This window comes from Anoplolepis gracilipes, chromosome 1 (genome assembly GCF_047496725.1).
Source record: "Anoplolepis gracilipes chromosome 1, ASM4749672v1, whole genome shotgun sequence".
In the NCBI taxonomy this organism is placed as follows: Eukaryota; Metazoa; Arthropoda; class Insecta; order Hymenoptera; family Formicidae; genus Anoplolepis; species Anoplolepis gracilipes.
The window spans coordinates 14933325-14949712 of NC_132970.1; the positions used below are offsets into that span (position 1 = coordinate 14933325).

Genomic DNA, 16388 nt, shown 5'->3' on the forward strand with positions numbered 1-16388 from the left:
TCGAGGTCGATGCCGTGGGGTCAAGCTGCGAGAGCGGCTCCGCGTCGTCGCGACGGCCATCGTCAGAGCGTCGTGACGTCGCAGCCGTGCCTGGCGATGCGCACCAGCAGGTGTGTGTAGCTCCGTCAAGCTGCCTTGGTGGGTACCGCGACTCCGGAGACGACAAGGCTCCGTTCGAGGCCGCTACCAGTCAGACTTCCGCGTTCGCTGGAACCGCAGGCCTATTCGAATTCATAGATTAGAGTTGAAATCAATCACCTCTTACTTCACTGTAATTAATTTCCGCGAACGATTGATTTTTTATTTATAAATACATTGAAATCATACGTCATTACGATACATCATCATTACATGAGAGAGAGATATATAATTCTTTTATTGCATACTTAAATACATAATAAATAAACAAATAAATATATATACATGTATATTTATTTATTTATTTTAAATTTTAGTAATTAAAGAAATATTCTTTATTTAATATGTATATTTGGTAAAAAACATATTTTAAAAATTTGCTATAGTTATTTAATTAAGGTTACTAATTTGTAAATTATTTATACTACTAAAAATCAATAAATTAATAAAAATATAAAAAAGAATATTTATTTTAATTACTTGAAGATATAAATGACTGTAAGGTAAATAAATTTTTAGAATAAAGATTTTTGATTTTGTATGTTTGCTACAGTAAATTATAACAATAACTTAAATAATAATATGTATATATGTATGTGATTCTCGAATCGTCGATGATTCGATACTGATGTATTTACTTTGATTTTATCGGTAAAAAATAGCAACAAAGCGTACCTTCAGTTCGCTGAAGATCTCTGTGAAGAATCCGGGCTCACTGTTGATTCGCAGCATTTCGGAGCTAAGTCGGTTGACGATCAAAAGACATCGGTCCCAGAATTTGTCTTTGCTATCCTCAACGAGGAACGGTTTTAGTGGATAACTGATCTCGTTGCCCATGTAACTGTAGCTCAGGTAAAGACACGTCAGTACCGTTGCCTGGAGTTCCTTTTCGGAAGCCTCGTCTCCGTCGACGAGCTCTTTCACCAACATGTACACGAACACTACATTGGCAGGGTTTATAAAGGGCACATCCTGTCAAACAAAAGAAAATAAACGTGCAATTAAAATGTTACATCTGTTACTAACTTTTATCCGAGATAGCATAGATTTCAATCTAATAAATAATCTAATTAATAATAGGTTTGCTAAAACACATAATGGTCTGGCCAATACTTTTATATTAATTTATGTTTTATTTTTATTTATTTTATTTTATATTAATTTATATTTTTTTTAAATTATCGCCTGATTTTATTAAAATAACTAATCACATATCGTAAATATAATAATAAGTAAAAAAATTATTATTACAAATACAAACAATATATATGATGTTATGTATGAATAAAAATACAAATAATGTATATAAAACTCATAACAATTCTTAGTTACGAAAAGAAGTACCTTTTTATCAAATATCTATTAAGTATTTGTTCAAATATTTTATACTTAAATATTTATTATTGAAATTAATATAATTTTGAAGAGAAACATACGTTGAAGAGAATTTTATTTTTACTATATATGTATATTGCATCTCGTTTAATTTTATATATTTTTAATTTAGTTTTGAATTCCTATTATTATTATTATTATTATTATGAAAACATGTCAATTCATTTTTAATTATATTGTTGTTACTAATTGCATACTATTTGTTATATATTTGTTATATGTGTACGTTGAAGTATAACGTCATGTATAACGTCGTGTACGCGTACATGTGTGTCAATATAAATACATATAGGCACATATAATGGACGCAAGCGCTTTGAATACAATTATAGTCACACAGATGTTAATTAGTGCGGATACACATATAAGGAGAATATGTCGTATAAATAGGGGTCTATTTATACTTGACAAGATCTTCGTTAGCCATGAAATATATAAAAAAGTGTGCAATCAGGTATATCTATATTCTAGCATACAATTGCAATATTAATTTATATTGCGTATAGTAATTTTACAATGTCATAATTTTCATATGTCATATATACACAAATATGCGATAAAACATTGTTCTTTCTAATATCAAGGAAAGTGAAAAATTTATCACATGTCTTGTTGAGCGAATAAGTCCATTTGAAAGAGAAGAATACGTATCTTTTATATATATTATCAAGAAAATGTGTAGGTGTTGTGAAAGAATATTATCCGTGATTTTATCCATATTTCTTGAAGTTTAATTAATTAAAAAATTTACTAATAAAACTTTAGCGATAAGCGATAACTTTCGAAACAATAATCAATCCATTGATTTAATCAATATTAACAACTTTTATAATTTAACGAGTTTACTTATTGCATTATCAGGTAAATTGTATCGCATATTATAAATGAACTTGATATTAAATGTATTACATTAGCCTGAAAATGCAGATGTATCGATTCGACCTAATTTTCAAATGTAATGTGCATAAAATGTAACAAACTATAGCGTTACAGTAAGTAAGTAAATAATATTCGCTTCGTAAGCACATAGAGATAATTATGAGATATTATAAAAAGTTGGAGCGATTTGATCGCGATTGTTAATGCAACATTAATTAATCACGCATTAACTCGGGGAATAAAACGAATGCTTCGTTTGCGAGAAGAGGAGGGGAAAAAAAAGGGTTGCATGTAACATGAGATTATCCTCGCGATGTAAGGAGTAAACGCGCATCGATTCGTGAGAGCGCGAAGTGGCGACGGCGACGCGGCGGCCGCACATGTGGGTGCATCAAGCGCGGCGAGGCCGACGTCGGTGACCCGGGAGGATCGATGCCCCCGATACGGGCTTTGCGTACTTACTCCCCGCGCCCCTCTCGCGATCGGCATACAACCCGATGCTATTTTTTTGTGTTGCCTTATGTGCCGCACAGAGCGCCGGCCGTTCCTCGTTAGCCGGGTCGCTTAATGCATATTACACCGCGCGCACTCACGCTTGCAATTTGCTCACACGCCAGAATGCACATCTCCGGACTCTCTCTCTCTTTCATTATGTCGTGTGCCGCGACAGGGCCGTCGACACTGCCGATGACGATGATACGTCCTCTCTTCGCGCGAGGAATAATCGGAGCAACACAATGCAGCGGAAAGAAAAAGGGATGCTACGCGTGGCCTCACGTGAAACGCTGCCTCTACACGAGATTATTCCAAGATTTTCTTACGGAGACTCCAGAAACTGTGAATACAGTCCAACAAGTGCGAAGCATCATTGTTGTTTTTCTATTACGTGTTTCTACAGTTGACCATTTTTCATCGAATTGTTTCATTTTTAACCCATATTATTTTTAGAGAAATAAGATTTAGATTAATTTAAAAAGAAATTGTGAGATAAATAATGTAACCCTAACAGCGCACATGTTCAAAAGATGTTTATAAGAAATTTATAGAATGTTTTAACATCCCTGCTGTTAGGGAATAATTTTATGCAAGTGATCCATACCATACATTATTATTACTGTCTTAACCATTTTATGCGAAAGCTATATTAGTATAAAAATCTGTAGCGAAGATATTCTAGAAAGACCCTGCTTCAAAATTCTTCGAAAGTTAAAATGGATGAACTATCGATGATACTGAGCGAATAGGGTATTGCAGAAATAATGAGACTCGCGTGACGTTATCGAGAAAAATTATTCATAGATAGCGTCTGTCGACAGAGATATGTTTTTATGTCTGCAACCTAATAAAGTAAAACTCCGTCTATAGACTTAACGTATCGCGTGAACGAACATAATAAATGCAAAATTATATCAGGTCACATTGCAAAAATATTTACATTTTTATTAAAAAAAAATATTTTAATTTGTTTTATAATAAGTTTTCTAATACTTAGGCATTTCGATCAATCAAGTAATATCTACAAATAATTTTATTAATATTATTTTATTAATATAAATGAAATTATTATTTTTGTTGTCATTTAACAGGTGAAAAGGAAGATTATATTAGAAATTAGACGCATTATATATAATGGAAAATTTTCTGGCGGACAATTCGACCAGTTAAATTATTTTGATTGAATTAATGAAGGTAAATTTAATCAAAATGATGATTGGATTTTATTTTTACAGATTCAGTTTTCAATCTTCTCTCTCTTTGTTATGAAAGAATTGACACAAAGTTGATTAAGAGATCTTCAAGAGAAAAAGAAGTGCGGAGCATGATTTTTCCACTTGTCATTATTATTTTACAACAAATAGATCCCTTAATACAAGACTTTTACTGTCGCGCGATTCATTAGAATGTTCCACGTGCTTCGATGATCTTGGAGAAATAATCAAGACTAATGATACTCCCAAGAACATGGTGTAGCCGAATATTGGGAGAGGTGGTTGTGTTAGTATATATGTCTGACGTAAACGTATATATAATCTCTAGTCGGTCGATATTCGCTCAGGAATAAAAGGTCCTATCGTCGAGCGAGAGCCCGGTACGTTATTCTCGCTTGTGTATAGTTTTAAATGTTTTAATTAAATTTCCAAGACTACGTAGATAACGATTGTACGAATAAGCGAGAGTATGCCAATTTGGATCAATTAGTGGCGTACTCGGAATGAAACGTCCTCACAGCCGCAATTACAATTTGACGTTTAGATGTCCCGATTCAGATGTCCCTGATGAGAAACTTTGCTCAAATTCGCGTGAATGCGTTCTTGAGCTGCGTCCAGGTAATTAAATTATGCAAATTAATGAGACGTACATAAAATAAAGAGAAAGAGAGAGAGAAAGAGAGAGAGAGAGAATTTGCTGCAATTGATAAAATATCCTCTATAGGGAATTCTATGAAATGCAGCAGCACGTGGAGATCAAGATGTTCTCTCACGATTGGGTGTTTAAACATTGTTTGGCTTTTATCTCTTGATCATCTTTGAAGATGGCTAATTAAGATAAGATGCCATGTGATAGATGAAACACGTGTTATGCAAGGAAAACGTGACAAGAACGGAATTTTCAAATACATTTATATGGTCTCTTTTTAACTGGATTTTCAACATTGCGGTTTATTTGATCTTGTTTGACGTCCAGACGAAACCGTTTATCCAGTAGAATCGTCCATAATTATTTACAATGTGTTTTGTTGACATTTTGATAATATTAGCAAGCAGATATTGTAATGTAGAGGATCAATACATTTCAATTATGAGAGAAAGAGAGAGAAAGAGAGAGACATAAACATTATTTTTAAATAAAAAAAGAATTGGTTTAAAATGAAAATTAAATTTTTCTTCTTAATATATTAAACAATATATATATATATAATACTTTGTAATAATACTGTAAGATATATTGTAAAGCTAACTGTTTCTTTCTTTATAAATATTTCATAAAATTAATAATTAGTCGATGCTTTAAAAAAAACCACGATGAAAAAACGAGTTAATTATTGTAAACTTAAAAGATCGTTTTCGCGACAAACTTATACACAATTCTATTTTCAGATTATTGGATCTGATTATTCAGGATAGGATCTGTCGATAGGGTGTGTCACGGAGCGAATGATGTTTACTTTTAACATCAAACTTATTGTTAGACCACATCTATGTTCATAAATTTTCTTCTAGCTCCAATGAAAAAATTGCGTAAAGATATTTTAGTGACATAATACCGTGTTAACGAATTAAATCAAATAAATATCATTCGATTATGAATATCAAATAAATTTTATATTAGATAAAAAACAAGAATACATTTAATGATAATATATTAAAAAAATACTTATGGAAAATGTGTAAATTGTACAGATAATAAAATTGATCGTTATATACATGTCTATTTTTTTCAGTAAAATTCTTTCACCTTAATTGCAAAACAGTGGGAGAAAGTTATTGAAGAGTAATAAAACGATTTAATTATAAGGGCGCATATATCACTGTAAAAGTAATGTGTTTTTCTCTGCTTTCATCAAAACCAATTCAATTTTAGTTCAATCACAAAGTGGTACTAATTGTAAGCGGTTTTTGTAAGCGATATTTATCTCCTCTTTGCATACACGGTCACGGATTCGGTGGTTTGTCTTTTACACGTGCGTGTCATACACGCGCGGTTTTCAGACACACGTTCGGACGGGATATATACTCCAGGATCAACTGTGTGCGCGTTATACTTGAGAAATTAGATTAAAGCACGTGCAGAATCGATCCGTAGCTGTTGTGCTTCGATATCTCGAAACAACAACAAATATTTTTATTCCATCGTATGCTTCATCCATGATAAGTACTTGCGCAAAATAGAATATATACTATCGTGCACTCACGATATTTAAATATTTTCTTTATTATATCCGATTTTTCTACATAATCCATTTACTTGATCTTTTATAATTACGTGTCGGATTAGATGTACAAATTTATGAATACTTGTGAGAAGAGAAATATATATATATATATATTATATTTATTAGAAGGTACTCTTTAGAGAAAATTATTCAGTACGTTTAATTACCCCATTTATGTCAAGCTTGTCACAGACCATTAATATCGAATTATATATATATATCATTAATCTTGTCAATCAGTTAAAGTGCAATCAAATTGAATAATATAATGGGCAAAAGCTCGAGATTTGTTTTTTCATTTCATGACCTATAAAATTAATAGAAAATTATCGTTATAAGATTATTATTCTATTTTCTTAAAATATTCTCAAGATTATTTAAAGTAAATATGTAGTATTTTTCTAATTCTTATATTTTTCTTATTTTTCCAACTAATTTAGATATCTCTCGTTCGAAAGATCGATCGTCATTATACATTTTCTTAAACGTGATTTTAAATTTAGAGTAAAATAGAAAAAGTCTTGGCAAGGAGCTTTTACCCAAGAAAAGAAAATGTCTCCCTGTCATAATTAAGATCGAGGGGTGAACGGCCCTCTTACGAACCCTCGCATTTTTCTGCACGTCTCTATGGGGTGTTTTTGCGACGTTGCCGCCACTTCTGAGTAACGTTTGCGCTGCACGCGACCCTTCGTCCCTTATGTGGTTTTCTCCCTTAATGCACATTGCTGCACATCTTTCTCACTTGTCAATCGAATTCTCGTTCAATCGAGTTAGCGTCACGGATTTGCCACAACATAAGATAAAGTTGTTCATAAGTTTATCAACTTTAGCCTTTCTGAGAATATAGTGCTGTTAGAGACTGTTACTACAGTCTCTAACAGTACATGTTGAAAAGATGTTTTTAAGAAATCCATAGAATGTTAAAACATATTTTAAAATCCTGTAGATCTCTTATAAACATCTTTTGAACATGTCTGCTGATAGGGGTAATGTATATAATAATAATAATAATAATAATATTCGCACAGTAATATTATTTCAAGTGTGCGAAGTCACAATATTAATAATGTTACAGAAAATTTATATGTAATTTTATATAAATAATAATAATAATAACAACGAAATTAAATAGGAAAAGAAGAGATACTCTCTCTCACTGTCAAAAATCTATTTTATTTTAATCTTAAAAAATAAATTAAATTGTTTATTCTTTTATGACGAATAGTATTTTAACTGACAAAGATCTCAATTTAATGTCAGATTAATACCATACATCTTTATTAATAAGTTTTGGACAAAATTGAAAATAATATTAAAGTAATGAAGACATATTTTTATCAAAAAATAAAATATGTGCCATCTCTCATCACGTGAAAAATGGAATAATATATTCTACGCTTTCGCTTAATATAATTTTTATCGCAAAGAGAAGAGAAAGATTTGTTTAAACATAGGTCAACGTCCCAGGTAGGATCAAGACCGAAGACTTATTTTAGGGTCGGAACTGGAGTATAGTCAAAAGGGTGAAGTGTAGATGAGGGATTGAGGCTGAAAATCAGTGTGCTTCGATAGTGATCGCTACAAGGGATGCATCGAGAGCAAAAGCATCCTCTTGTATATATACACTTGTATATATGCACTCGACAGAGGAGATCAACACATGCACGTGAAAGGCACGAATAGCTATCGTGTTGGCTGTATCGATAGCTACAACATATAATTTTATCTACAGTTCTCTATGCATACAGTTGCATTGTATTCATGGAAATGTCTAGCAGTATTGACTTTTATACATACTCGATAAATTTAGATTACATACTCGTTGTGTATTCCGAGAAAATGAGATAATTAATCACTTTTCTGTTGGCTATTTTTGTAAGATAACTGTTTGTAAAAAATGTCAGGTTTTTTAAATCTAAAATATTTTACTTTTCTTAATAATTAAAATTAAACTCATTTATTTTTGGAATTTATTTATTTTCTATTAAACATTTTTTAAATTACGTATATTTATATGTATGTTTTGTTAAAAATATAGTGTGTAAATATATATTCGGGCAAATTTGAGAAAAAATTAATTTATTTGAATTTTTTCTTCATAGCTTTTTCTTTATAAAGTTTGGTAGAATAATTCTTAATGACTTTTTCTTTTTTATTCTTATTGATTTTGGTGTGTTTGAATAATTTAAATGTGGATCCGAGAAAATTATCCTTAGATCAAAACATTGCCACTGTTTTATAAATACCATTAAGTAGAAATAATTAATCGTTTTAGATATTAATCTTCCATTACTGCGACGTTTGATTTATGGCTCTCGATTTTTCTCATATATATTCTATCGATTCGAATCATATATAATGTATATGTATATAGTTGTTAACATAGCACGAGTATTTTGAAAATATTCCGAAAAAACTCGATGTTTTTAATAACTTGGTTATAAATAAATAAATAAAAAATTTTAACGTACATAATTTGTTTAACAAAATAGCAACGAAATATATATTTTTAAATATTTTTTTATCTACGCAAACATCCTTTCTCTCTCTCTCTCTCTGGTAATTTCTCGCAAAATTTATTATTAAAAAGTGTCTCATCTTTTAAAAAAAAAGTCCGAGTTATAGAAGAGAGAGATACATTCTCGATGAAGAATATCGGAAATAAATAGACGAATAGTAAGAAAGATCTTGGATGGAGCACGTTAGTGGACCATCCTTTAGATACCGAGAATAACGTGGGCTTTTTCAGACCATCCCGTTATCTCTCGCTCGCCTTTCCAGCGATTCCACACGTGGGTTTATCGACATGAGCAATCGATGTCGGTGGGCGCAGGGTTGTTACTAGGGAGTGTGTCTACGCAAAGGCACTTTATTATGGACGTCTTCAACGCCTCCCTGTAAAGTGGGTTGAAACACGCAAGTGTGGCAATAATACGTCGCAAATTGTCGTAAATGACAAAATGCGCCATAAATTCTCGGAAATAACTAGAGCAGACATATATTATAGATTGTAAAATAACATTATACGTATTATCGTACTCTAAAGTAGATTATGTTAATTTTACAAAACAAAATTACAAAGAAGCGTATTATTTCTTATTCCAATTATTACGATATATTACGTACACAAAGAAAAATACGCATATTAAATTAGTTGTAAAATATTTTTAAGAAAAAAGAAGAGAGAGAGAGAGAGAGAGATGAAAAATAACAAATTAGCTTTTATATCGGCTAACAATTATTTCGATATTAATTTTACATTTCGACAAATCTTTGAACTGTTGCTTGAGTAGGAAAATTAAATCAACATTTATGAAATAGTGTTATTTTAAGTGATTTGAATTACCGGAAAATCTTTTTCTAAAGATTATGTGACTCAAACATAAACGTCAATCGACGTCGACAACGTGCTATTGTTCGCAACGATTGGCGCTTGAACGTCACTCGTGTGACGAGGAAAGTACACCCACGGGAACGTGGAATCGCCGCGGCAGTGGTCCGGAATTATTACAAGAGCGCTTCACGCTATTTTCCATGAGACTTCACGAGTATTGCAACTAGTTGAAGGTTGCACGATACACGTTGGTCAATAGTGACTTTCGTCATAAAGTAGGTAAAAGAATGCCGCTGATATGCTCGGCAGATAATTAACCCTCTCGTGACGATCCCAATGCATATTTTAGACATTTTCATATTTTTGTCGTAATATAATGTGCCTTTTTATTTATTTGGTTTATTACGTCGCGTGACTGAATCGCGATTATTGTAACAACCACAAAAATCAATTCTTTTATGATTTTGTTAGATTAAATTATTCTGTTCGTTAAAAAAAAAAACAATAAAATATACAGAAAAAAAAAATATTTAGAGAGATTGTGTTTTATACATTTTTTTGAAAAAAAAATTATTCAATAAACAATTAATAGAATTATTTTGTAGGTCTAAAAATTTTATTTTTAAAACACATGCTCTTCTTTTTGTAATGACCAAATCAATTGTAGCTCATAAAAAATAATTTTAAAACTTAAAAATATTTACATATTTTTAACTAAAAAAAAAAAAAAAAGTTTACATTTTTTTCGCTTACAATATTCGTCAGGAAAAATTCAGCCCTTATGATAAAAATGAACACATCATGCATGAAAAGCACATGTATAACGACACAGACACAAAGTGGATAAACAACAACGTAGATTTTGCATTGTATTATTAATAGTTTGATAGTATTTTTAAGTCGGCGGCCATCTACGTCAGCTGACTATCGGAGTGAAATATTTTTAGTTTGATCGATAGCTTCTACGCGGAGAGAAGGCGAGTCTTATAGGGACCGTGCAATTTGCATAGGTCGCGCAATCGCGCGCATGATAGTCTCATTAACATAAATGCTAAATTCATAATCAAATCAAAAACAGGCACCGACTGAAACCATCGGGTAACTTTCCCATTGATTCGTTTTTTATAGAACAGAACGATCAATTTTATTGAAAGCTACGAAACTTACAATACTAACCAAGATTGAAGAAAAAAATCAGAAAAAAAGGAAAAATCTTACTATAAAAAAATTTTGATATACAATTTATTTTTCTCTGAAAAAAATCGCGACTATATTTTTTTAAAAAAGAAAAGAAAAACAGCTTCGGGAGAAATTGGTTACTTTGGAAAAGTTTTTTTTTTTTTTTTTTTTAAGAGAGGATGTTTTATACTCAGCAATTAAGAAATAAAAATTTAGCATTTTTTACGTTTAACTCTACTCTTTCTCTCGTTACGATGCAGATGCATGTCAACTATGAGCGTATGGACAGTTCATCCAGATGGAAACTCCCATGAAAAATTGGCCTAATTCCCCCTGTGACATATTGCAACTAACATGCCCTAGGTGACTCTTATTATGCGTTACTGCATATTCCCGCGGGACACTGTCCGCATGTATTCGATACGTACGAAAGAAGCCCTTTCCTTCGTGACGCGTGCGGATCATCATCCCGTCCATAATGATAGTCTCTTAAGGGAAACGAAACCTTTTAACGTATCGAAGACAAATATTCGTAATTTTTAATTGGATCGTGGTTGTCTTTCAGAATATTTCACATTTACATACCATTATTTTCATAATCGAGATGAATGGAATAACATGCATTTTAAATCAAAGCTGTCATGTTTGGATTTTAACGTCAGATATGTATATATGTGTATGTATGTTGTGTGCGTATATGCACTCAACCTCATCACAGTCTTAAAACTTACAACAAGTTTTGAACATTGTTCGATTATTTTCAATCAAAATGCAAGCCCTTATTAATGTTATTAGCTTTTTTCTTAAAAATTTAATAATCTTTGCGATAGTATGTTCGATGATTATTATATATTTTCATATATCGTTCAATGTCGCAGTGCAATTAACGAGAGTTAATTGCTTCATGCCGTTGGTGCATCTTAATTATCCAATTATCACGATAGAAATATATATGTATAACCGCGAGAGTAATATATTAATTATATCGTCAAACTGGTGCTCGTGATAATTATATTAGCGGCGAGTATGTTCGCCGAACATGCTAACTACCTGGTAAACGAAAATATTTATTATTGAGCGGAAGTTTCTTTTGTTTTAATGAAAGGATTACAAAATTGCTATATCGAATGATTTTTAATAATTTCATTGACGATATTTCTTTTTGCTATTTTCTACAATGTAAAAGATTATTTACACAAATGAAACGTTTGATTAAATAAATATATCAAACAGATAATCTTAAAATAAATATAATTCTTTTTTTTTTTATATAAAACTCTTTGTTGTGTCAAATTAATATTAAATAATAGTTAAATAATAGAAATATATATTAACAATAAATGGCGAATTATAACTCACCTGCCAGCCTTGAAGCAGGAGATTTCTGTCAACAGTCCTGAGCCACATGACAGCATCGCCAGCTTGGAAGTCTCTTAAGCGGGTGCATTTCTTATGCAGGAAGACGCCGAGGCACTTGAGCAATTCCGAGGTGGAGGCCTGGATGACGGTTTTCCTTGGACCAGGGGGCAAGGGTTTCTGCACCAATTTCTCACACGTCGGATTGTGCGTGGTATGATTGTTGTTCGACGCCGGTGCTTTTGTCTATAAATTCAGATGAATATCGCTTAATAAACAGTTCTTTTAATGTTATATCAAAATAACAATATTTTTGCGTGAAACCTATTCAATTGTATTTTACATTTAACACTTTGCAAAATTGTTGTAATTGATATAAATTTATTTCGTATTTATATTGCATATCAAGTTTCAATAATTTTGGATATCATATATATATATATATATATATATATATAATTTAATATATCAATATATATAAATAAAATTTTTATAACATTTTAATTATTAAATACTACATACATTTTCATACGTAACGAGATAATTTTTTATTATATTGGTACAATAATAACGGTAACGTTTAACGAAATACGTTATTTGATTAATGAAATTTATGCCCATTTGTGTGTTATTAAATATTACAAAGAGTTTAACGACTAATGGCTAAACACATTAAATATGTGAGAACGTTAAATATCATATTGTATATGCTTGGAAACACCCTTGTTTCTAGAAACAGAAATTGTCAGTGAGAGGGTAAAACTTTGTAAGGAGAGAAACTATTCGTGCAATGCGACGTGTCACGCGAAAGAAGACAACGAAACGATCGATGCGCTTTCGATCGTGTCTGAGGTCAAAGCACGCTGTATATTTTATTCTTCGCACTATAAATCTTTCAACATTTCTGTAGACACAACAGAGAAATGTGCGATTATAATTCTATATTTATTGTTAACAGCCTTCAGTCTCTTATAAAGCTAATGTTTTTACTTTTTTAATTTATTGCGTGATTATCGTTGTTATGTAAAACTCTAAATAAATGAATTATTATTTAAAAGATTTCAATAATCTCTTAAAGTCTTTTAATAATCTCTGCAATTTTCTTGCAGAAGTATTTTTCTCTTAAATTATGGATAAAGTATAATTGAGAGATTAAATTGTTAAAAAGTATATTTTTCCACGAATAAAAATAACAAAAAATCTATGTATGAATCATAAAAAAGCTTGTCCTCTTTTATTTATTTTATGCAATTTTTGTATAAATTTGACGCTTAACACATGCTTTATTAAATATGCAAATTAATAAAACATTAAAACAGAAAGAAAAGGAGAGAGTCTGTTGCTAAAAGTACTCACCTGTGGCGTCTGTATATTTTTATTCTTATCAACGATAGGTATGTTATCGAGTGGCTGTCTGAAGGAGATGTTCTTGTTCTTGTTATCTAGTTTTTTCTTGTTGTTGTTGGTCGTGCTGAACCGTTTCCACGAAAGGGCGTTTATGAATAACGAATGCTTTTTGAGATTCTTCTCCAACGCGTTCTTTTCCGAGATGATCCTCGCGTTGTCATTGTTGTTTAGATTAATATTGTTGTTTTGCAAGGAATTATTATTAGTTGGCGGATGATTCGTGGGCGGTGCCGGAGCTACCGTGGCAACGCTGGTCTTATTCTCGCGATTTTTCGCGTTGTTCAATTGCTCATAATTAAAGTTGTTCAGTGTAAAATCAGCAGGGTGACCCGCCGGTGGATAAACGGCTCCGCGACGATCCCGCGGACTGAACGACAATACAGTCCCCATACTGCCGGTACGTTGCTCCGGATGTTGTTGCGGTGGTTGTTGTTGTTGCGCCTGCTGTGGCTGCTGACTTGTCGGTTGCGTCGGTTGCTGCTCTCTGCCGTTCTGTGCCGGCTGAGTCGGATTCTGCGGCTGACGACTCACGTGCTGGCCCGGATGAGGATTCTGGACTTCTCGTCCTGGACTAGTTGGTTGACCGGGATTTTGTGTCGGCTGGCCACCAGGATTATGTCCCGGGTTGTCCGGATTTTGGCCCGGATTGCCCGGGTTGTGGCCCGGGTTGTTGCCCGGATTATGGCCCGGGTTGTGGCCCGGGTTGTGGCCCGGGTTGTGGCCCGGGTTGTGGCCCGGGTTGTGACCGGGATTGCTCGGATTGTGGCCGGGATTGCCCGAATTGTGTCCGGGATTTCCTGGATTGTGTCCGGGATTTCCTGGATTGTGTCCGGGATTTCCTGGATTATGTCCGGGATTGTCCGAATTGTGTCCGGGATTGCCCGGATTATGGCCGGGATTACCCGGGTTGTGAGTCTGGTGACCGGGGTTGTTACCGGGATTGTGGTTAGGATTGTGACCGGGATTGCCCGGAGTGTGGGGCGAGTGACCCGGATTGCAATGTCCGGGATTTTGATGTCCTGGATTGTGGGCCAGGTGACACGAATTCTGGTGATGCTGGGACGTAACGGGCGGCGGTCTCGGCGGACTCGGTGTGACACGCGGCGGCGGGGGTGCTCGAGGAACCGAGGACTCCCTCGAGGGTCCCGTCAGCGGGGTTGCATCCCCTGGCTCAATGGCCTCCTCCACGACGGGACCCACCACCTCGCTCAACCGACCTCCCAGCCTGCTGATTTCTACCTTCGACTTGAAGGACACTACTTTTCCTTCCTCCCGCGACGTTGGGTACCGATTTATCTCCTCTTTTTCAGCCAAACCTCGTCCCTTCCTTGAACTGTGCGATATTTCGTGATAATGCACCCTCTCCGCGATGGGAGAGCGTTATAAGTAATATGGCGGTCGTTGACGGCAATCAATAAACGGAGAACAAGACGTACTTATAGAACAGACACGAAAATATCTTGGCTCTTGATGTAATAACTCTGCAGCCGCGCGCGCTGTACCTTCCGTATCGCTAAAGATGTCACGCGGCAAGATGTCGTCGATGCGCGCAAAAGATGTCGGCCGTCGCGCAAAATGGCGAGCGATCGATGCTTCACCGCCCTCCGCCTCTCGGAGGGTGGATAAGCCAGGTGAACGAAAACACAGGAGCGACGCACCGAGTCACTCTATTTGATACCCTGATTCTTGATCCTCCGCGTGTCGTGTCTGCTCGTGACACTCTCCCGAGTTACACTCTCTTTCTTAGAACACTCTTGCACTCTCTCCACTCTTTCGGCTACGCAATTATTTAGCCATTAACCAGCCATTAACCAGCGCAGAGGTCTAGAAGTACGGATCTCTTCGACACCCTTTTCAAAATCGTACCAATCACCCAACTCCTCCTTTCTTAGCGTCAACCTTCCCGATTTTTGTTTTTTTTTTTTTTTTTTTTTTTTTGTTTTCGTATGCTCTCGATTTCGCGTTTCGTTGGTCTTCGAGGTCACCTTCGAAACTGCACTCGTAGGATCCCCTCAAGTGATGTGTGTGGATGTAGCTCTACGCGGCGGACTCTGCGAATGTTGTGACACAACGCGCACGCTTTCTCGGGAACGTAGCGAGAACGACTGATCACACTGAGCGTGAAGACAGAACTTTTCTTCCTCTTCGTCGCGCGGCGAGTTTCGCTGACAATCTGCTGCGCTCGTTTTCGACGACGTCGACGTCGCCGTCGTCGTTCTCGTCGTCGTCGGTCGGCCGTGCGTCCACCACCTACGTCTACGGCCAACCAAGACGTAGCACGCCCCGTTACTGTTATCCGTGCGCGCGCAATGGTTCGATAAACGCAGAACGTCGATGGTCGGGGGTGGAAACGGACGAGTAGAATTCGCCAAAGAGAAAGAGAGAGCGACGGGATAAGTGTGAGAAGGAGCATAGAAAGGGTGCGCTAAGGGCAATAGAGTGGGAGCGCATCGCGGAGGTGAGGCGAAAAGGGCGCCGGAGACGGAAAGGGAACGAGAAGGATGGAAGGACACAGAGAAATGAGAGAGGGTGGTTGTTGAGAGAAGGGTGAGAAGGAAGGGCGCGTACCGCGAGTACCACTGGTGCATACGCCCAAACTTCTCTCTTCGTCGTAACCCTCTCCGGGGAACCCCCGGGAGGACAGGTCGAGACTGAGCCGACCGCTAGAGTCGCCTCCGCTGGAGATACTTTCCAGGAGGGGCTCACCGACGAGTCGTGAACGTAGGTCGAGATTTTCTGCAGGGACAGGACGCGGGAAAATGAATG

General features: G+C 35.1%; 1 protein-coding gene across 1 annotated transcript; it reads right to left on the bottom strand.

Moving 5' to 3' along the window:
- Window positions 1–83: 83 nt before the first annotated feature.
- Window positions 84–15877, bottom strand: Cdk5alpha (Cdk5 activator-like protein). Its single transcript, XM_072899748.1, has 4 exons — window positions 13572–15877; window positions 12219–12461; window positions 814–1110; window positions 84–221 (listed from the first exon to the last, which is right to left on the bottom strand). Exons 1-4 carry the CDS (start codon window positions 14010–14012, stop codon window positions 126–128), a joined length of 1077 nt encoding a protein of 358 aa, XP_072755849.1. The 5' UTR covers window positions 14013–15877; the 3' UTR covers window positions 84–125.
- Window positions 15878–16388: the final 511 nt, after the last annotated feature.